This window comes from Budorcas taxicolor, chromosome X, assembly GCF_023091745.1.
Source record: "Budorcas taxicolor isolate Tak-1 chromosome X, Takin1.1, whole genome shotgun sequence".
Lineage (NCBI taxonomy): Eukaryota > Metazoa > Chordata > Mammalia > Artiodactyla > Bovidae > Budorcas > Budorcas taxicolor.
Genome location: NC_068935.1, coordinates 99,293,065 through 99,316,583, shown reverse-complemented (window position 1 = coordinate 99,316,583; position 23,519 = coordinate 99,293,065). Strand labels below are relative to the sequence as shown.

Sequence of the window (23,519 nt, the reverse complement as noted above, 5' to 3'; positions counted from 1 at the left end):
TGACACTCAGGGTCTTTTCCCAGTGTCAGGTAGAGAGTATGTTCTTAAGCGAGTCCCTTGTACATTTTTTTTCCCCTAAATAATAAGAAAAAGTAAAGGTAAGTAGAAATTTGAAAAGTGATCAGTTTACAAACTCAAGAGGAGGAAACATCATCTCCTCATCCATCCAAGGAAAGATCTACAGTGGAGTTTGAAGATATTCAATATCCCTCAGATAAAAGGGCATCACAGAATATTGGCTGGAAAAATACATGAATCTAATATGAGCCACACTTGTCTTTGAGAATAGTGTATGGAATTCTTTTGGTTAATTTTACTACATTAAAAAATATATATCTTTTGGCTACACTGCATGTGGAATCTTATTTCCCTTACCAGTGATCAAACCCGCACCTTCTGCATTGGAAAGGCAGGGTCTTGACCACTGGACCACCAGGGATGTCCTCTAATTTTGTTGTTGTTGTTGTTTAGTTGCTAAGTCGATTCTTTTGCAACTCTCATGGACTGTAGCCCGCCAGGCTCCCCTCTCCATGGAATTCTCCAGGCAAGAATACTGGAGTGGGTTGCCATTTCCTTCTCCAGGGGAACTTCCCAACCCAGAGATCGAACCCAGGTCTCCTGTAGGAAGATTCTTTACTACTGAGCCACCAGGGGAGCCCCGCTGCCCCAATAATTTTATAACATTTTTAAAGTTTAAGGAGCAAAGTTTGCACATAACCCAAAATGATAAGGAATGATGGGGAAGTAATGGATCTCAGAGCTGCTCTATGAAATAATTTGTTAGTTTTAGGTTATAGTTGTTTCAAATCTTCAAATCCTACAAAAATCTTAGATGAGAGGAAATGCAAATCTCAGGGAGCATTTTAAAAATCTATTTTTGGCCCAGTTATGACATAGCATTGACTCGCTCCAGAATTTTTAACATTACTGGGAAGAGACCATCAGTAGTGGTTAAAATGACGTGCTGTTTACAAAGCAGGTGGGCATTCTTTTGGGATAATGTAGACAAGATAATTTGAGCTGTTGTTTCAGGTAATAAAGCAGAATCAGGTGGTAAACCATTCGGGCCGTATGCACAAATAGACAGTGACATAGCTAAATTAGTCACAACTGTTCACCACAGGCCAACTTCACCATAAAGGGCTATGTATCAGCAATGTTCCCTTATAATTAACAGTCCTGATGTGTTGAGAGCAGGAGCATAATTCTACGGCTACAATCAACAAAGAAGTATCAGGCCAGGTCACCAAGGCCAGCGGAAACCCCTACCTCCCTGCAGTTTTATAGAGATTAGCATATCACAGGAGCCAAATGCTGTGCCCCAATGTGAAATATGATACTGTTACTTTGCAGAACAAGGGTAAACCCTGTTCTTCAACACTAATAAAATAGACACTGTGTACAGAGTGGTCCAATAATTGAAACATAAAAGAGATATCTGGTAACAGAACATTAAAACATCGAGACATAAGAATTTCGGCTCTGAAAACAAGTAACTATGAAGAAAGTTTAATAAGAGAGATCTGGGGTTTCTCTGAAGATCTGGCTCTGCGGCCAAGTCCTCCCTGTTGCAAGCTGCCATTGCCATGGGAACCAATGGGAAGGGCCATGGGGAATTGTGACGCCCTCGAGGGACGGGAGGTGGGGTGGGGAAGGGGAATCGGGGGGCGGAGTGAAGAAGGAGAGTGACCAGTGGGTTACCAGCATACTGTCGCCCAGAACCTCTCCAGAGACATCACAGAGCTGTTGCTTCCTGAACTCGCTTCTGGGACACCGCAGAGACCGCTGTGCCACCGCCTCGATGACAACGCCTCTGTGTCCGTTTCCAATTCAGGCTGTCCGGCAGCCTGCGGCCCATGGCCTCTCCCAGATAACCAAGAGTCTCTTCCTCAGCAACGCTGTGGCAGCCAAGGACAAAGCCATGCTGTCTACCAACCACATCACCACCGTCATCAGTGTGTCGGTGGAGGCGACCGACACGTTCTTCGAAGACATCCAGTACGTAAAACTGCCGCTGGCGGATGCTCCCAACTCGCGCCTCTACGAGTTTTTTGACTTTGTTGCAGATCACATCCACAGCGTGGAGATGAAGCAAGGCCGAACGCTGCTGCACTGTGCTGCCGGGGTGAGCCGCTCCGCCACCTTCTGCCTCGCCTACCTGATGAAGTACCACTCCATGTCGCTGCTGGACGCCCACATGTGGACCAAGTCGTGCCGCCCCATCATCCGGCCCAACAATGGCTTTTGGGAGCAGCTTATCCACTATGAATTCAAGCTGTTTAGCAAGAACACTGTTCACATGATCAGTTCCTCAATGGGAATGATTCCTGACGTCTATGAGAAAGAAATCTGTTTGATGAAGCTGATGGGAGTCATTCCGGACAGCTCCTAGCTTCTGCTTCAGATCCTGCACCAACCTTGACTGAGGTGAACATTGAACTTTAATTGATAAAGAAACTAGAAACCCCTTTTTAGATGGGCAAGCAAAAAGGGGGGAAGGAGGAGGCTGGAGTTCTTATCTTAGTCTGCTTATCTTTAAAGAATAAAATTCATTAAATGGAAAATGGTGGCAATGCTTCTTATCCTGTGAGTGGCGGGTCATGACTGCTGGGGCCTGGCCAGAGGGGAGGGTGGGCAAGCTGGTGTTCAGCTCAGATGAACCCGTAGCCTGGGACCAGCCAGAGGCTGACTAGCGCAGGGGTGAGTGTCCCCTCCCCACCTCCACCCCCAACCCCACCTGGTTCTTCCCAACCCAAAGCCAGAGCCTTAGACATGGTACGTGTCTCTGACTGTACATGTTTTTTACAGTAAGTGCCAACCTACTGGATAAGTGGGCTTCTTGGGGTTCTCCGGGAGTCCTGGAGGAGCCCCGGGGTACTCCTGCCCCCACCTTCAACCGCAGTGACCCAACTCTGGCTTTCTAAATTCAATTTGCATATAAAATAATTTTCAAAAAAAAATTCCACTGTGTCCTTCATCGCTCAGTTGTGTCCGAATCTTTACAACCCCATGTACTGTAGCCAGCCAGGCTCTTCTGTCCATGGGAGTCTCAAGGCAAGAATACTTGAGTGTGTAGCTATTTCCTTCTCCAGGGGATCTTCCCAACCCAGGGATTGAACCCGAGTCTCTTGCATTGCCAGGGAGATTCTTTACCACTGAGCCACCAGGGAAGCCCCAATCCCACTATATAAAGCTTATAAAAAGATTTTTTTTCCAGTGATCTACTATATGGCAAGGGCCCCAAGAGCCCTCAGCAACCCCCACCAGCCTTTGTGAGAAAGAAACATTAATTCCTTTCCCTAAGTGAAAGTGTTAGTAGCTCAGTCGTGTTCAATTCTTGGCGATCCCATGGCCTGCAACCTGCCAGGCTCCTCTGTCCATGGAATTCTTCAGGAAAGAATACTGGAGTGGATTGCCATTTCCTTCTCCAGGGGATCTTCCCTACTCAGGCATTGAACCCGTGTCTCTTGCATCTCCTGCACTGGCAGGCAGATTCTTTACCGTCTAAGCCACCAGGGAAGCCCCCTTTCTCCAAGGCACTTGCTAAAACAAAGTCTGCCTGACACCAGGCCTGTGTTGCTCTCATGGGCTGTTGCGTAGTAGGCTGGAGCTGCTGGCCAGGACTCGACTCTGTCACCCCACCCCTTGTGACTGGGGCCTCTCAGAGCCTCTATTTCCTCACCTGTCAAAGCAATGACAGCCTGTCTCTCCCAGGGTTGTTGTGAGGATTAGATTCCTTAGCGTGAGACCTAGCAAGCAGATGGTTTCCTGCTTAAAGGAAAAGGCTGTTCTTGTTATTAAGGTTACTTGTTGGCCCTGCCAGTTGGAGGTCAGCACACCCATCCTCATAAGGGCCTTTTCCCCATCTGTGTATGGCCCCTTTTTTTGTATAGAGTACTCTTTCTAAAAGTTATCTTGCCTCTAAAACAAATGGGGTAAGCTTCTTTCAGACCCTATCTCACAGGAGGCCTAAATTCAGAGCCCTTTCAGCATTCCCTTTGTATCACCGTGTTTAATCCGTGTAAAAGCAAGAAGCACCATTCCAGGGCTCCCTGTTCCCCACCCAAAGGCCTTATTTAGAATCACTGACCATTAGAGCCAGAGCCCTGGGATCAACTAGGATCCGTGGGGACACTTGCCAAAGGGACAATTGAGTGGGCCCCAGAAGTAGGCCCTGAAATCTAGGATTGTTTAAATTCCCTAGGTATATGACTCTGGCTTGGGAGCAGCTATTCTAATCCTGAATTACTCTACATAAAAATATATATGAGTCAGAAAGCACAACTACTCTGGTTGATGTAGACCTGTGGGTTCATACCACAGTGGAGTCCAAATACCCTTTCTCTCCAAACCGACCCTCACTCCCACTTCCACAAAAGGAGTGCCCAGGGATGCAATTTGGGGGAGTGGAGGGGGGTTGTTATGAAAACCTCTGCTCTTGTTTCATCCTGTCCTTCTACAGATGGAAAGACTGGCTCGCAGAAGACCAGGATTAGTGTGGCAGAATTCCCCCAAAGCAGCCTTTGTGGCAGAAACCCAGAAGAAAAATCTCTTTTCAAGTATTTTGAAAAGCGATTTGTTTAGGTGTATTATATATATATATATATATATATATATATATATGCATGTATTTTTATTTATTAATTTGGCTGTGCCGAGTCTTAGTTGCTGCATAAGAACTCTTAGTTGTAGCATGTGGGATCTAGTTCCCTGACCAGGGATCAAACCTGGGCCCCCTGCATTGGGAGCTTGGAGTCATAGCCACAGGACCACCAGGGAAGGCCCATTTTCATTTTTTTTTTAATACCTAATTTAACACACCATGGCTTCTATGGTGGCTCAGATGGTAAAAAATCCACCTGCAATGCAGGAGAACTGGGTTTGATCCCTGGGTCAGGAAGATGTCCTGGAGAAGGGAATGGCAACCCATTCCAATATTCTTGCCTGGAGAATTCCATGGACAGAGGAACCTGGCAGTCTACAGTCCAGGGGGTCTCACAGAGTTGGACACGACTGAGTGACTAACACTTTCACTACCACACTATGAAATTAACTCTCTTTGAACATACAGTTCTATCACTGTTAACAATGCATATATTTGTATAACCTCTGTCACAATCAGGACACAGAGCAGTTTCATGATTCTAGAAATTTTCCTCATGTCTCCCTTGTAGTCAAACTCTGGCCCCACTCAGCCTCTGACAAACACTGATTGGTTCTCCATCTTATTGACTTGCTTTTCAGAGAACGTCACATAAATGGAATCATACAGGATACAACCTCCATTGATACCACCTCTCCCTCCACTGACTGGCTTCTCTCAGTCTTTGAGATTTACCCAGGTTGTAGTCCATTGTATGGATGTATCACAGTTGTTTTGCATTCACCTGTGAAGAATATTTAGGTTTGTATTACTTTCCTAAGGGCTGCTGTAACAAAATACTGATAACTAGGTGGCTTAAAACCACAGAAATTTATTTTCTCACAGTTCCGGAAGCCAGAGTCCTAAATGAAATTCTCTTCAGTGCCATGATACCTCTGAGACCTGTCAGAGGTGCAGGATGGGAAATGGAGAGATTTCTTCCTTGTCTCTTCCTAGCTTCTGGTTGTTGCCAGTGATCCTTAACATTCCTTGACTTGTAGAGGCATAACTCCAGTATCTGCTTCTGTGGTCACATGGCTATGTGTCTGTCTTCCTTCTGGGCATCAGTTCAGTTCAGTCGCTCAGCCGTGTCCGACTCTTTGTGACCCCATGAATCGCAGCACGCCAGGCCTCCCTGTCCATCACCAACTCCCGGAGTTCACTCAGACTCACGTCCATCGAGTCCGTGATGCCATCCAGCCATCTCATCCTCTGTCATCCCCTTCTCCTCCTGCCCCCAATCCCTCCTAGCATCAGAGTCTTTTCCAATGAGTCAACTCTTCGCATGAGGTGGCCAAAGTACTGGAGTTTCAGCTTTAGCATCAGTCCTTCCAAAGAAATCCCAGGGCTGATCTCCTTCAGAATGGATTGGTTGGATCTCCTTGCTGTCCAAGGGACTCTCAAGAATCTTCTCCAACACCACAGTTCAAAAGCATCGATTCTTCAGCGCTCAGCCTTCTTCACAGTCCAACTCTCACATCCATACATGACCACAGGAAAAACCATAGCCTTGACTAGATGGACCTTAGTCGGCAAAGTAATATCTCTGCTTTTGAATATACTATCTAGGTTGGTCATAACTTTACTTCCAAGGAGTAAGCGTCTTTTAATTTCATGGCTGCAATCACCATCTGCAGTGATTTTGGAGCCCCCAAAAATAAAGTCTGACACTGTTTCCACTGTTTCCCCATTTATTTGCCATGAAGTGATGGGATCAGATGCCATGATCTTAGTTTTCTGAATGTTGAGCTTTAAGCCAACTTTTTCACTCTCCACTTTCACTTTCATCAAGAGGCTTTTCAGTTCCTCTTCACTTTCTGCCGTAAGGGTGGTATCATCTGCATATCTGAGGTTATTGATATTTCTCCCAGCAATCTTGATTCCAGCTTGTGCTTCTTCCAGTCCAGCGTTTCTCATGATGTACTCTGCATATAAGTTAAATAAGCAAGGTGACAATATACAGCCTTGACAAACTCCTTTTCCTATTTGGAACCAGTCTGTTGTTCCATGTCCAGTTCTAACTGCTGCTTCCTGACCTGCATACAGATTTCTCAAGAGGAAGGTCAGGTGGTCTGGTATTCCCATCTCTTTCAGAATTTTCCACAGTTTATTGTGATCCACACAGTCAAAGGCTTTGGTATAGTCAATAAAGCAGAAATAGATGTTTTTCTGGAACTCTCTTGCTTTTTCCGTGATCCAGCAGATGTTGGCAATTTGATCTCTGGTTCCTCTGCCTTTTCTAAAACCAGCTTGAACATCAGGAATTTCACGGTTCAGGTATTGCTGAAGCCTGGCTTGGAGAATTTTGAGTATTACTTCACTAGCATGTGAGATGAGTGCAACTGTGCAGTAGTTTGAGCATTCTTTGGCATTGCCTTTCTTTGGGATTGGAATGAAAACTAACCTCTTCCAGTCCCGTGGCCACTGCTGAGTTTTTCAAATTTGCTGGCATATTGAGTGCAGCACTTTCACAGCATCATTTTTCAGGATTTGAAACAGCTCAACTGGAATTCCATCACCTCCACTAGCTTTGTTCGTAGCGATGCTTTACAAGGCCCACTTGACTTCACATTCCAGGATGTCTGGCTCTTAGGTGAGTGATCACACCATCATGATTATCTGGGTCATGAAGATCTCTTTTGTACAGTTCTTCTGTGTATTCTTGCCACCTCTTCTTAATATCTTCTGCTTCTGTTAGGTCCAGACCATTTCTGTCCTTTCATACCTGTGTCCAAATTTCCCTCTTCTTATAGGACACCAGTCATATTGGGGCTCCTTCTACTCTAGTACAACTGCAACAACGTTATTTCCAAATAAGGTCACGTTCTGGGCTAGTTTAGGATTTAAACATATTTTAGGGGGAGGATACAATTCAGTCCATAGCAAAGTTGTCTCTAGTTTGGGGGGAGTAGGCATAAAGTGCTCTAACACAGAGAGACACACACAGATAAGAAAAGGATCATGTCACTTGGAAAAAAACTGCGACCATGTAAAAGTAGACTATGAGTTATAGTGAAAGAAAATAATAATAACTGTTAATTAGGAAGCTATTATATGCCATGCACGGTACTGGGCACTTTATGACGATATCTCAAATCTTTTCAACAGCCCTTCATGGTAGTTATTATTTGCATCCTACAAATGAGAAATCTGTGGTTCCAAGAGGTTAAAGACTTCGCCCAAAGCAGCACACAGCTTAGGAGTCAAGAGATGACAGGCAGATGGGGTTCTCTTTTCCTGCATTTCTTTTGAGACTAAGGTAAGTATATTGAGATGTTGTAAAATGAGAGAGTCAATTCCTAGGCAGGTTGATACTAAGTCCGGGGTCCCCGAGGAGGAAAAATGGGTCTGGGGCTCTCAAGGAGGAGATAAGGGTCTGGAATTCTCAAGAAGGAGGAAAGGACAAACATTTTTTTTCTACATTCCTTAGTAAGGATTATATAACAATAATGTATCCTGCTTGAGGACATATTTCTCCTTCCTGAAAACCTGACTAATCCTGTTATCTTAAAATGTATATTATGGGAGTGGGTCTAGTAAGATCTTTACAACCTTGAGACATTCTTTTGATTTATTGTAATAACAAATTAAAAAGTATTAATTCCCTTGCTAGGACTAGTGAATGGGGCACTCTCCGTCCCCCTTCTGATATCTATGTCAGAAGCTTTCTCTGTCCCTTTTCTTAATTTAATAAAACTGTGCCACACAAAAGCTCTTGAGTGATCAAGCCTGGTTCCGGATCCCGAAGCTAAATCTTCTTCTTCAGAGATCACAAATCCTACATCATTCACCATAAGCTATCAAAACGACCATAAATATTTGTGTCTGCTTTTGTGACATTACTTTGCCAACAAAGGTCCATCTAGTCAAGGCTATGGTTTTTCCAGTGGTCATATATGGATGTGAGAGTTGGACTGTGAAGAAAGCTGAGTGCCGAAGAATTGATGCTTTTGAACTGTGGTGCTGGAGAAGACTCTTGAGAGTCCCTTGCACTTCAAGGAGATCCAACCAGTCCATCTTAAAGGAGATCAGTCCTGGGTGTTCATTGGAAGGACTGATGCTGAAGCTGAAACTCCAGTACTTTGGCCACCTCATGCGAAGAGTTGACTCATTGGAAAAGACCCTGATGCTGAGAGGGATTGGGGGCAGGAGGAGAAGGGGACGACAGAGGATGAGATGGCTGGATGGCATCACCGACTTGATGGACATGAGTTTCAGTAAACCCCAGGAGTTGGTAATGGACAGGGAGGCCTAGCATCCTGTGATTCATGGGGTCGCAAAGAGTCAGACATGACTGAGCAACTGAACTGAACTGAACTTGTTCCTTCTGGTTTGTTACATTGTCTATCTATTCCTGTGCCAGTATCACATGATAGACCAATGACATTCCCCACTCCACCTCAACCCCACAGTGACAGTTCTTCTTCAGAGGCTTTTTGCTGTTGTTATTGTTAGATTCTTTCTTTTTCTCTTCTGAAGGGATCATTTTAATAGTTACGGTAGTTTTAATCGGAATTACTGTTTTCTTGGGTATTGGTCAAGGTTGAATCAGGAGAACAGAAACCATAATAGTTATTTCATCAGAGAAAATCTAATATAAAGAACTGTTTAGGGGTGCGATGGGAAAGTGGGAGGAAGGCTCAAGAGGGAAGGGAATATACATATACTTACAGCTGATTCACATTGATGTACAGCAGAAACCAACACAACATTGTAAAACAATTTTCCTCCAATTAAAAAAAAAAAGAACAGCTTAACCAGGTATTAGAGGACTGAAAGGCAAAAATGGAACACATTGTATGTGTTTCTAAACATATAAACATTTAAATAAAAGATCATCTACCCAGAATGTGAAACTTGATCAGTAAAGTGTTGATCTTATTTCTGAATTTTGTGTATCTTAATTCCAACTTCTCATGCTATTAGAAAACTGTAATTTAGTATACTAACGTACGGGCTTCCCTGGTAGCTCAGATGGTAAAGAATCTGCCTGCAATACAGAAGACTACCGTTTGATCCCTGGGTTGGGAAGATCCCCTGGAGAAGGGAATGGCAATCCACTCTTGTATTCTTGCCTGGAGGATCCCAAGAACAGAGCAGCCCAGTAGTCTATGGGGCTACAGCCTATGGGGTCACAAAGAGTTGGACACAACTGAGTGACTGAGACACATACTAACACACCCTCATTTGACTCTTTACCATTCAATTTTTTAAAACAGTTTTTGCTTGCTACAGCATTTACCGTCATATCTGTTACATTACCAAAGAGACATCTATGACATCACATGACTATCCGTTCTGACTATGCTATTGAGGTAAAGAAGTAAAGATATACAGTAAGAGGGTTATGTTTACCTATGGGTCCTTGAGAGTCCATCTTCAGCTACCTCTGTGTCTCCTTCTGGTACACCTTCACTATTTCCCTGTTCATGAGATTGAAGCATTTGGAGAAGTGACCTCTTAATCACCTTTTGAGAAATGCCTAGTAAGGGGAGAGAAGGCAGTGGAAACATGAATTTTAGGGTAACCTTTTGGTGCTTGGCCAGATTCCCTGCCAGGTCCTCTCCAGTTGGAGAGATGTATCAAGGTCTCAGTCAGGTATCTGTGTTCAGAAAGTGTATTTAATAAGACTTTCTGAAATAGGGCTTAACAGTATTAGAATTTGGACTCACAGTTGGCTTCTTTCTTCAATAGACTCTATGATGAAGGAATAAGAAATGAGCATAGAACCTGACCAAGTTAGAAGTTATATGTGATAAATTTGATTGAACCCTTGAGGCTCCAAGTTTAGGTATGTCTGCGCTGGGGACAGTGAGAGTTTGCATTCATATCCAGCTTTATTGCATGGTGGTCAGAGAAGATGGCCTGTATAATTTTTGTTTTTAGAGCACTGAGATTTTCTTATTAAATGTCTTATGAATAGTGAGTGTATTATTTATGGGTAGGATTCTAATACATGTTTTTATCATTTAAAAATTTTAATGTTTAAATAGGTAATATACTGTGGTTCAGCATTCAAATGGTACCTAAGGACATATAGAGTGAAAAGTCTCCTCATCTCTGTCCTCTAACCAACTAGTTCTGTTTCCCAAAGGCACTTAATGTTATGAGTTTTTCCTGTATCCTTCTAAGGCTTCTCTGTCCATGGGATTCTCCAGGCAAGAACACTGGGGTGGGTAGCCATTCCCTTCTCCAGGGGATCTTCCCAACCCAGAGATCAAACCCAGGTCACCTGCATTGCAGGCAAATTCTTTACTGTCTAAGCCATGCTACTAGTATCAGTATTTTATTACATTGTTAGTCTTTTTTTCTTATTGATTCGTAAAAACTCAGAGAAATAAAGCATCTGTGATAAGAATTTCAAATATTATCTCCAATTTTTCACTTGTCTTTTGGCTTTGCTTAGAAGGGCTTCCCTGTTGGCTCAGTTGGTAAAGAGTCTGCCTGCAATGTGAGAAAGCCGTGTTCTATCCCTGGGTCGGGAAGATCCCATGGAGGCGGGCATGGCAACCCACTCCAGTATTTTTGCCTGGAGAATTCTATGGACAGAGGAGCCTGGTATGCTACAGTCCTTGGGTTCACAAAGAGTCAGACACAACTGAGTGACTAACAGAATGGATTTGCCTAAGTATTCCCTGGTGGTCCAGTGATTAGGACTCTGTGCTTTAACTGCTGAGGGTGCAGGTTCAATCCCTGGTCAGGGAACTAAGATCCCACAGGCCAAATAGGAATACAGAAAAATGCTTACAGCTCAGTAAGACTAAATTAAAGTAAAAGAACTCAATTAAAAAAGAATGAATTTGCCAGGCAGAGAAAACTTTTTAATTCAAATTTATTTATTATTTGTATGACTCGGGTTCTGTGTCACTCCCTGAAAGGCTTTCCAAACTTCAAAATTACATTAAAAAGTCTATCATTGCTCTCCAAGTAACATGTAAATATTTATCTCTGTGGGATATATTCTAGTACAAAGTGTGAGACATGGATCCAACATTACATTTTTTCCAGATTGCTACCACTATTCTATTTATAGAATTTATAATATAAAAAGTATATGTTATATTCATATACAGTTACCTATAATCCATAGTATATTATATAGTTTGTTAATAGTATTCATAGTCTTTATATTTAATTTAGTTTTTGGTCTGCTTGATATGTCCAATAACTAAGAGGTATGTTAGTTTTATAGTGCTACTGTCTGTATGTCAATTTCTCCTGATATTTCTTAGATGGTTAATTTTACACGTTAACTTGGCAGGCTATGGTGCACATCTGTCTGGTCAAACACTAGTCTAGATATAGCTATAAGGTATTTGTGGATGGGATTAACATTAGTAGTCAGCTGACTTTGACTAAAGCAAATTACCTCCATTATGTGGGTGGGCCACATCCAATCAGTTGAAGGCCTTAAGAGCAAAGACTGAGGTTTCCCAGAGAAGCAGCAATTTTGTCACAAGACTGCAACACAGAAACTCTGCCTGAATTTTCAGGCTGCTGGCCTGCCCTGTAGATCTTGGAGTCAAGCCTGCAGCATCAACTCTTATCTGAGTTTCTAGCCTGTTGGCCCTCCCCTACAGATATACAGACCTTGGACTTGCCAGTCCCCATGATAACATGAGCAAATTCCTTCAAATAAATCTCTCTCTATTGTTTTGTTTGTCTGGAGAACATTGACTAATACAATTTTGATTATATATTTTGATAGTATGATAGTCTGGCATTGAACATCAATACAATGAGAAATCTATTTGTACCCTTTTATCAATATAAAGTTCTCTTTGCCTCATTAATGCTTTTTATCTTGATTCAATAATATTGCCAACTCCTCTCCCTTTCATTTATTTTTGGTCTGTATTTGTCGAATATATCTTTGCCTATTTTTTACTTTGTAGCAAACTACGTCATTTTAAAATTTTTATTTTAATCATTATTTATTTACTTTTTGTTTAAATTAAAAAAAATTCTTTATTGGAGTATAATTGTTTTACGACTCTGTAGTTTTTAAAATACTATGTCTTTTGTAACTAGATTATACTTAAATTTCTTCTACTCAACAAGTCTTTTAATAGAGGGTTTACATTTTAAAATCCTGAAAACTTTCTTTTTATGCCATTTTGTTCTGTGACATTTATTAACACTTCTGGGCCATTTTCTTTATTTTCAGTTTTGTTTTTATCTTCTCCATTGTTTTAGAAAGCATTTTATTCTATTAGTTGAAAGCAGTTGCCTGGAGGAAGGGGCAACTTGTACTTTTTACTATACCTTTCTATTTGCTGCGTTGATATAGTATATATATTATGTGGCATGGATGTTTAAGTTTTTCAAAAGCTTTTCTAAACTTACTTTTATCTAATTGCTGGGTCCACAGTGAAACAGCATGCTTTGAATCATGCTTTTGAGATACAGAATTTAGCACATTTGATCTTTACCTCCTTCTACAATCTAACTCATGAAAATGTTAATGCAGGTTTTAAGATTCACATAGTTTTTTCTTATTAAAAAAATTCAGAACACAATTTGAGAAAACATATTGAGATTTATATGATGCAGTTATTTGGATGCACTTCTATTTTGGCTTGACAAGGCTCCCTTCCATGACTTCCCCATTCTTGAGCGGTTTTTTAAAAATTATTTATTTATTAATTTATTTTTGGCTGCACTGGGTGTTCATTGCTGCAAGGGCTTTTCTCTAGTTCTGGTGAGCAGGGGCTGCTCTCTAGTTGCGCCTCACAGACTTCTCACTGCAGTGGCTTCTCGTGATGTGGAGCATGGGCTCCAGTGCATGTGGGCTTCAATAATTGTGGCCCAAAGACTTAACTGCCCCCAAGGAATGCAGAATCTTCCCCAGACTAGAGATCAAAATCATGTCTCCTGCACTGGCAGGCAGATTCTTTTTATTTTTTTGGATTATATTCATCTTTATTCCAATACAGTAGTAAAATTACAATATTTAAGATTTTTTTCCCACAAAGGCAAAAGTGCCCAAAGCCTGCAAAACTCATAAGGCAACTCTGGTCCCGTAGTCTACTTCCCTGGGTGTAAACTCTATCAGGCTCTCATTCTTAAATCAATCTACAGAATTTTGACACCTCACCTAGATGCATCCCTCATGCCAGTGCATTTCCTTGGCTCTTCAGGTATATATTTTTAAAATTAATTTTTTTTTATTGAAGGATAATTGCTTTACAGAATTTTTCTGTTTTCTGTCAAACCTCAACATGAATCAGCCATAGGTATACACATATTCCCTCCCTTTTGAAACTCCTTCCCATTTCCCTCCCCATCCCACCCCTCCGGGCTGACACAGAGCCCCTGTTTGAGTTTCCTGAGCCATACAGCAAATTCCCCTTGGCTATCTATTTTACATATGGTAATGTAAATTTCCATGTTACTCTTTCCATACATCTCACCCTCTCGTCCCCTCTTCCCATGTCCATAAGTCTATTCTCTATGTCTGTTTCTCCACTGATGCCCTATAAATAAATTCTTCAGTACCATTTTTCTAGATTCCATATATATGTGTTGCTGCTGCTGCTGCTGCTGCTGCTGCTAAGTCGCTTCAGTCATGTCCAACTCTGTGCGACCCCATAGACGGCAGCCCACCAGGCTCCCCTGTCCCTGGGATTCTCCAGGCAAGAACACTGGAGTGGGTTGCCACTTCCTTCTCCAATGCATGAAAGTGAAAAGTGAAAGAGAAGTCGCTCAGTTGTGTCCGACTCTTAGTGACCCCGTGGACTGCAGCCCACCAGGCTCCTCCATCCATGGGATTTTCCAGGCAAGAGTACTGAAGTGGGGTGCCATTGCCTTCTCCATATATGTGTTAGAATATGATATTTATCTTCCTCTTTCTGACTTACTTCGCTCTGTATAATAGATTGTAGGTTCATCCACTACATTAGAACTGATTCAAATGTGTTGCTTTTTATGGTTGAGTAATATTCCATTGTGTATATGTACCACAACATCTTTATCCATTCATCTGTTGATGGACATCTAGGTTGCTTCCATGTTCTGGCTATTGCAAATAGTGCTGCAGTGAACAATGAGATACATGTGTCTTTTTAAATTTTTGTTTCCTCAGGGTATATGCTTAGGAGTGGGACTGCTGGGTCATATGGTGGTTTTCTTCTGTTTTTTTTTAAGGAATCTCCATACCGTCTTCCATAGTGGCTGTATCAATTTGCATTCCCACCAACAGTGCAAGAGCGTTCCCTTTTCTCCACATCCTCTCCAGCATTTATTGTTTCTAGACTTTTTCATGATGGCTGTTCTGACCAGTGTGAGGTGATATCTCAATGCAGTTTTGATTTGCATTCCTTTAACAATGAGCAATGTTGAGCATCTTTTCACGTGTTTGTTAGACATCTGTATGTCTTCTTTGGAGACATGTCTGTTTAGGTCTTTTCCCCACTTTTTGTTTGGGTTGTTTGTTTTTCTGGTATTGAGTTGTATGAGCTGCTTGTATATTTTGGAAATTAATCCTTTGTCAGTTGTTTCATTTGCTATTATTTTCTCCCATTCTGAGGGTTGTCTTTTCACCTTGCTTATAGTTTCCTTTGCTGTGCAGAAGCTTTTAAGTTTAATCAGTTCCCACTTGTTTACTTCTGTTTTTATTTCCATTACTCTACAAGGTGGGTCATTTCTTTGATTCATGTCATCAAGTGTTCTGCCTATGTTTTCCTCTAAGAGTTTTATAGTTTCTGGTCTTACATTTAGGTCTTTAATCCATTTTGAGTTTATCTTTGTATATGGTATTAGGAAGTGTTCTAATTTCATTCTTTTACATGTAGCTGTCCAGTTTTCCCAGCACCATTTATTGAAGAGGCTGTCTTTGCCCCACTGTATATTCTTGCCTCCTTTGTCAAAAATAAGGTACCCATAGGTGCATGGGTTTATCTCTGGGCTTTCTATCTTGTTCCATTGGTCTAGGTTTCTGTTTTTGTGCCAGTACCATACTGTCTTGATGACTGTAGCTTTGCAGTATAATCTGAAGTCAGGAAGGTTGATTCCTCCAGCTCCATTCTTCTTTCTCAAGATGGCTTTGGCTATTCGGGGTCTTTTGTGTTTCCATATGAATTGTGAAATTTTTTTGTTCTAGTTCTGTGAAAAATGCCATTGGTAATTTGATAGGGATCACATTGAATCTGTAGATTGCATTTGGTAGTATAGTCATTTTCACAATATTGATTCTTCCTACCCAAGAACATGGAATATCTCTCCATCTGTTTATGTCATCTTTGATTTATTAGTGTCATATAATTTCCTGTGTACAATTTTTTTGTCTCCTTAGGTAAGTTTATTCCTAGATATTTAATTCTTTTTGTTGCAGTGATGAATGGGATTGATTCCTTAATTGCTCTGATTTTTCATTGTTAGTATATAGACATGCAAGTGATTTCTGTGTAATGATTTTATATCCTGCAACTTTGCTAAATTCATTGATTAGCTCCAGTAATTTTCTGATACTATCTTTAGGGTTTTCTATGTACAGTATCATGTCACCTGTGAACACTGGGAGCTTTACTTCTTTTCCAATCTGGATTCCTTTTATTTCTTTTCCTTCTCTGATTGCTATAGCTAGTACTTCCAGAACTATGTTGAATAATAGTGGTGAAAGTGGACACCCTTGTCTTGTTCCTGATCTTAGGGGGAATGCTTTCAGTTTTTCACCATTGAGAATAATGTTTGCTGTAGGCTTATCATATATGGCTTTTACTATGTTAAGGTAGATTCCTTCTATGCTGGCAGGCATATTCTTAACTGCTGCACCACCAGGAAGTCCGAGCTTTTTATTTTATTTTTCAAAATTATTTTTATTATTATTTTTTTAATTTTATTTTTCAAATTTCATCTCTTTGTTGGTTGAAAAATATTGTAAAATATTGAAAAATTTTGAATATTGAAAATTTTTTTCAAGAAGATGATCTATTTTATGATCTCTTAGATGGCAGAGAAGCAACTTCCCAGGTGGTGCCATTCCTGCTAATGCAAGAGACATAGGTTTGATACCTGGGTTGGGAAGCTCCCCTGGAGGAGGGCATGGAAACTCACTCCAGTATTCTTGCCTGGAAAATTCCATGGACAGAGGAGCCTGGAAGGCTACAGTCCATGGGACCACAAAGAGTCAGACACGACTGAGTGACTGAGTGCATGAACACACACACACACAACTAGCAGAGTGTTTTTCTGACATCTTTACACCTGAAAAGCAACTCAGATGAATACTACTCTAGATATGAGAAGTCAGATAGACTGACATTTGTTTCTATCTGGGCAATATGATCTCATTTTTTTGCTTGAACAATTATAGATACTTTAATATTGTAGATTAAAACATTTGCCACGATGTTTCCAATTGCGAGTCCTCTTTTACTGACTTTGCTTGGAATATAGCAGGCTCTTTCAATCAACATACATTGTGTTTTAACAGAGAAAATTTCTGCTTTTATTTTTTATTATGTCACTTCCATTTGCCTTTGCTTCTCTTTTAAGAACTCAAATTAACCATAAGTTGGTTCTCCATTTTCTCCATTCTTTCTCCACAGCTATCTTTGTTCTTTCACTGTTTTCATGTTTTTCCACTCCATTCTATATTTTAGCATCAGCTTTGTTCTTAACACCAATTTCTGTTTTCTGCTGGATGAATTTTCCTTGTTACTGTCTCCAGTGTGTACTTTAATTTTGTTTCTGCTTGTCTTAAGAGTACTTGCTCATTTTCCTTACCCTATTCATTCCGGTTTTCATTTCATCTTGTTAGATTTTCATATCAGTCCCACCTCTTCATTCTTTTGTTTCTATTTTGCAGAAACTTTAAGGATGGTAACAGGTTTCTACAATTTTCTCCTGGATCATCCTGGTGAGGAAGAGTTCTCATTTTGTCCTGTTTTTTCTAGATGTTGTGTACTTCCTCTAGCTCTGGGTTGATTATTCTCCTTATCTTCAAATAAGACAAGGCTTTCTGTGGGCTCAATATCCATCTACAAGTGATTGAGATGTTTACCTTGGAACCTACCATATGTCTATGGAAGCAGTGGCAGGATCTCCATCTCAAGTCTGTAGCTAGAGGGCACACTGATGTCCGTGCAGTCTGACTTTACCTTTTGTATCTCTTCTTTACTAATGCAATACACAGCACAATACACTTCCCAGCACAGACTTCTCTTGGGAACCTTTAAGATGCTAGCCTTTCCTTAAAGTTTTGAGCTGGATAGGCTACATAACCTGCAGGAAAATTACATGCAAAATGAAAATGTTGGGCTCCTTGTTCAAAAATTAAGAATGTCAAGGCAGTGACAACAGAGCATTGAACAAATACAAGGCCCTTCTTATCATCACAGGGCCCTGTGCAGCTGTATAGGTTGCACACTCATGAAGCTGCCCATGGTTATGGGAACTGCACTTTCTTAAATGTAAGTCTCCTCCCTTTTCCTCCCAATCTCCCTGCTGTTTTCTTGCCTGCTTGTTTTGTCGATCTGCCTAGATAAATAGGAAATAGAGGGGTCTAGAGGACATAGAGTGGAGGTGGGGGTGAGGATCAGTTTTCTGGTGAGCACACTTGAAAGGTTGAGAAACTGACATCTCATGTTGATTTAGACACCAACTCTAAGTTGGGAGGCAGATGGTGGGTCATCAGGGGATAGAGTATGGGCCTTAAATAAGTGGCTTACTACCTTTTTCACTCAGTGTGTTTGAGGAAATGAAGCCAAGGTAATTCATGAGTGGGATTTTCTTAATCCTGCCATTCAGGGCCATCTGCCTCATAATTGACATCAGTTTCACCCAGATCCAAACCTTAGGTTACCTGTCAGTTTTAGTCTTTGATATTGTGAAATCTTTTTTTCTAGATTCGAGGGAATGTTTGGAGAAGTTAAGCCAGGATATATTTGGGGGGCAAAGGGCAATGTATCATTTTGAATTGAATGTGTGCATGGAACCATGTAGGTAGGTCAGGGGTTAGCAAATTTTTTATGTGGGACTAGGTAGTAAATATTGTAAATTTTGCAGGTCAAGGGGCACAATTAAAGATATTCTGTAGATACTAACATAATGAAACAAATTTCAACAAATATTTTATCGATGATGCTTAAAATGTAATAGTAATAACTGAGTGCAGTTTTTGGTAATACATGTCTACTAATTAGAAGAATAGGAGTCTTTGTTTTTGGAATACATTTTCCTTAATTAGGGTTCAAAATTAGTATTCCCTATCATCAGATTAGTTTGCAAATGTTCATCTGTTAAAGCTGATCTGTAATGGGATTTTATGTATTTCATTTTTGAAAATGTCTTTACATGTTCTGGAAAAAAAAATGCACTGCCAAACAATGACATCAATTCATGAGCATATGATTTTGAGTATATTCATTGCATATAAGGCATTTAGAGAATTCTATTAGATTCTTCTCTTGATATTTGTATTTTACTATGTTATTATATTGCAGGTTAATCATTTTTAACTGATGGTTAGGTAGAAACTCAATTGCATAGTTAAATTAATTTTGAAATATAGAAATTGCCTTTGCATTTGCATTGAAGTCTAAAAAATGCTGCTTGGAACTGCAGTTTGAGCTTGGAAAATATATCTACTGCAAATTTCTATAGGAATGGATAATATGTTTCTTATTTTAACTTTTGATAGCATGGAAATATATAAAGCAGCTTGACATTACTTGGAATTCAGACAACGCTACTCATCATCAAAATGATTGTACTAAAGTCTGAGTTTCATGTATAAGTGTTGTTTTACCTTGTAATTGGTGAAATTCATTAAGATATATTATCAAGTCTCCCACAAAAGCTAATTTCCAAAGCCATTCATAGCTTGATTAGAGAGGCTGAAGGCTGTTCTTCTTATTCAATAATTCTCAGTTTTGCTCTTGAGCTGAAAAGAATCACAACCAAACAGTAAGAACTGCTGTGTGGTAGAAGTCAGGATATTCAGTTTCTACTTTTGATAAAAATTCACAGAATTGATGATGGTTAAAGCCATAAGAATGAATGAAGTTACCATTGCTACTACTGGTTCAATAACAAATGATAAGTTCAAATATTACCACAAAGTAATTTCTGATGAATAATACAATAAATAGCCACAGGGTTTAAACACCTTACATTTTCATAAGCTTTGTTGTTTGTTCAGATAAGCATTTTTCTACTTTATACATATTTTTACTACTATCACTTATAACACATCTTAGCAGGTTCCTTTCCATGTTATATAGCATCAGTTTGTTTTCAGTTTCTTTGAAAATATTTTCCCTTGTAATTGTTCCATGCAGACTAGTCACAGAAGTTAATTCTTCAGTTATTTCAAACAAGGCCTTGACTCTTCAAATGAACAACTGAGTAGTATCAGTATTACCTGTTAACTCATAAAGAGTGAAGGAAAACCACTCAGTAATTGCTTTGTTTTTAAACTGATTATTGACAGTGCTCTCAATGTCTTCAACTCTTCAAGCAACTGTTCTAGCTGAAAGTCTAATAGTCTTGCTTTCCTTATTTGGCTAAGAAATGAGCCACTCAGAAAATTACTTTGGTTGCAGCTTCATATTCATTTTTATATTTTTCTGAAGAAACTCTGCTATGATGAAATATTCCACTTTAAATTCTCTAACTGTTCTCACTGTTGCTTTCCTGTCAGTTGGGAATATTGTGATGAATGTAGTCTGATAATATTGACATATATTATATTCTTTCAGTAAAACTATACTTATTGCATGGTAACAAAATAGTCCACATACCACCATGCCTTATAAACATCTGAAGTCCTTTTTCTCTGTTTTGTGGTTTTGACTTATAGGTATGTACTAGTAATAAAAAAAAGTCATGGTGTTACATGTGTGGTACTTGAAACACAGCATCATTGTGATTTGCAAGGCACAAAGCAGCAATGTGTAAGATGAGATACATTCTCTACCGCAACAATTCAACTCTATGTTGCTTTGTGAAAGGGGCCATCAGTTCAGTTCAGTTCATTCGGTCAGTCGTGTCCGACTCTTTGCGACCCCATGAATCACAGCACGCCAGGCCTCCCTGTCCATCACCAACTTCTGGAGTTCACTCAGACTCACGTCCATCGAGTCAGTGATGCCATCCAGCCATCTCATCCTCTGTCTTCCCCTTTTCCTCCTGCCCCCAATCCCTCCCAGCATCAGAGTCTTTTCCAATGAGTCAACTCTTCGCATGAGGTGGCCAAAGTACTGGAGTTTCAACTTTAGTATCATTCTTTCCAAAGAACACCCAGTGCTGATCTCCTTTAGAATGGACTGGTTGGACCTCCTTGCAGTCCAAGGGACTCTCAAGAGTCTTCTCCAACACCATATATGATATATAAATGAATGAGCATGAATGTATACCAATAAAACTTTATTTATACACAACCAAATTTGAAGTTCATGTAAGTTTAATGTGTGATGAAATGGCTGTACAAATATAGGTGGTGTGCTGGATTTGATCAGTAGGTTATGGTTTTCTGATTCCTGGTCTAGCCAGATAAGTCAATATTCTTTGACGAACTTCCATAGTGGTGCAGTGGATAAGAACCTGCCTGCCAATGCAGGGGACATGGGTTCAATCCCTGGTCCAGGAAAATTCCACATGCCTTGGAGCAACTAAGCCCACAAATTACAACTACTGAGCCTGCAAGCTGCAACTACTGAGGCCCGGGTGCCTAGAGTCTGTGCTCCACAAGAGAAGTCACTGCAATGAGAAGCCTGTGCACCACATCAAAGAACAGCTCCCGCTTGCTACAACTAGAGGAAGCCTGAGCACAGCAACAAAGACCCAGTGCAATGAAAAATAAACAAATAAAATGCTTTAAGAATATATTCTTTGAGCTTGGTGCCAGCTACCAAGCCCAGGTGAAAGGAAATCTGTTTAAAGCAGTATCACTGACACCAGTAGCAACCTTACTATTTCTGTGCCTAAAACACAATAACCATTGGTACGATTCTTTAGGTAAGCCTTACTAGGCTCTTCATGATTCTGCCTAATTTTCCAACTTCCACTTCCAATTCTTTCCTTCCCCTTTTGTTCACAGCCATACTCAACTTCTTGAATTCACCAGAACTCTCAAGTTCTTAGGCTTCTGTGCTTTGGCAGATCTGTTGCAGCTTCTGTTGGGAAGACACTCACTATTGTAACAATCCTCCAGCCCCCAACAGTTCATCTTTTATTCTCCAGGCGCTTTATCTGCTACCTCTAGGTTGATAAAGATGCCTCTTCTATGAGCATCCACAGAAATTTGGGTAAAGTTTATAGCACTCATCAGTATTTTATAGGATAAAATTTATTCATATGACTCTCCAAGTTAAGAGTTCAGGACATGGACTGTATCAGCTTGGAAAGTTTTCAACCATTATTTCTTTGCATACATTTTGGGCCTTGATATATTTCTCCTCTCCTTCTTGGACCCTGATAACACAGATGTTAGATCCTTTGTTACCATCCCATAGATCTCAGAGGCTCTACTGTTTTTCCTGTTTATTTTCTCTCGGTTATTCGAATTGGGTGATTTCTGTTGCTCTGTCTTGAAGTTCTCTGATCCTTTCCTCTGTCCCCTCCATTCTGATGATGAACCCATACGTTGTTTTAAATTATGGTTATTATATTTTTCAGTTCTAAAATTTCTATTTGGTTCTTCTTTGTATCTTCTATTTCTTTGCTAAAACTTCCTATTCCTCTGCTAAGGCTTTCTAGTTTTTCATTTGTTTGGAATGGATTCATAATTGCTCACTGAAACATTTTTATGACTGCTTTAAAATCCTTGTCAGAGAACATGAACATCTGATTCACCTTATTGCTCACATCTGTTGATTGTCTTGTCTAATTAATGTTGGATTATCCTAGTTCTTCATATGAGTGATTTTTCATTGAAACCTGGACATTGTGGGTATTATAAAACTCTGGCTCTCATCTAAATATTCTTTTTTAGCAGGTCTCTTTTGATATCACTCTGTTGGGGAAGGGTAACTGCCTTGTTACCACCAGGAGTAGAAATCCAGGTTCCCCACTCAACCTTGATTAACACCGATGGAAGTGGAGGGTCTCCTTGTTACTACTGGGTGTGAACTGAAGTTCTGGCTTCCCGCTAGGCCTCCACTGAGACCACCATGTCTGAAGGTGCGCATGGTGAGAGCTCAGTCATTCAGTCGTGTCCAACTCTTTGCCACCCCATGGACTGCAGCTTGCCAGGTTCCTCTGTCCATAGGATTCTCCAGGCAAGAATACTGGAATGGGTTACTATTTCCTCCTCCAGGGGATCTTCCCAACCCAGGGATGGAATCTGCATCTCCTGCATTTGCAGGAGGATTCTTTACCACTGAGCCACCAGGGAAGCTTGTCTGGAGGTATAGGTGCCTCATTACTGTTCCCCACATTGCTTCCATAGGAGTGGTGGCCTTGTTAGCACTGGGCAGTGGTGACAGTTCTGACTCTTCAGTAGGTCTTCTTTGACACCAACTCAACAAGGAAGGGAAGTGATGCCTCATTAATGCTGGGTGGGTATGGAAATCTAGGCTCCTCAGTGTAGTTGGTGGTGGTGGGGTAGGATTTGAGGTGCTTCTTTACAGATTGGCAAGGGTAGAAGTCTAGGCTTCTGGTGGGTGTGGGAGTCAAGGCTTCTTCCAGAAGTCCCAAAACTATTCTGACAACTGAAGTTTTTGTAACAGGTTAAAGTCTGTCTGTACTTGGCTCCCAATCTTTCCTCAACTCTAACCCTATATTTGTTTTTGTCATCAGTATGTTTGGACATGAGTTGGATAATTTTTTTGACACTGGTAAGTGTGGGAAGGGCTAAATTTATCTCTGATCCTGATTTAAAGGATAAGTATAGTTCTATTTACAAGATTAAATAAATCATGACTGTTATGTGAGT

At 40.6% G+C, this 23,519-nt stretch overlaps 1 protein-coding gene across 1 annotated transcript; it reads left to right on the top strand.

The window, feature by feature from the left end:
* Positions 1-1,801: 1,801 nt before the first annotated feature.
* Positions 1,802-2,407, top strand: DUSP21 (dual specificity phosphatase 21). The gene has a single exon (XM_052663707.1). The coding sequence runs from the start codon at positions 1,802-1,804 to the stop codon at positions 2,390-2,392; it is 591 nt and encodes a 196-aa protein (XP_052519667.1). The 3' UTR covers positions 2,393-2,407.
* Positions 2,408-23,519: the final 21,112 nt, after the last annotated feature.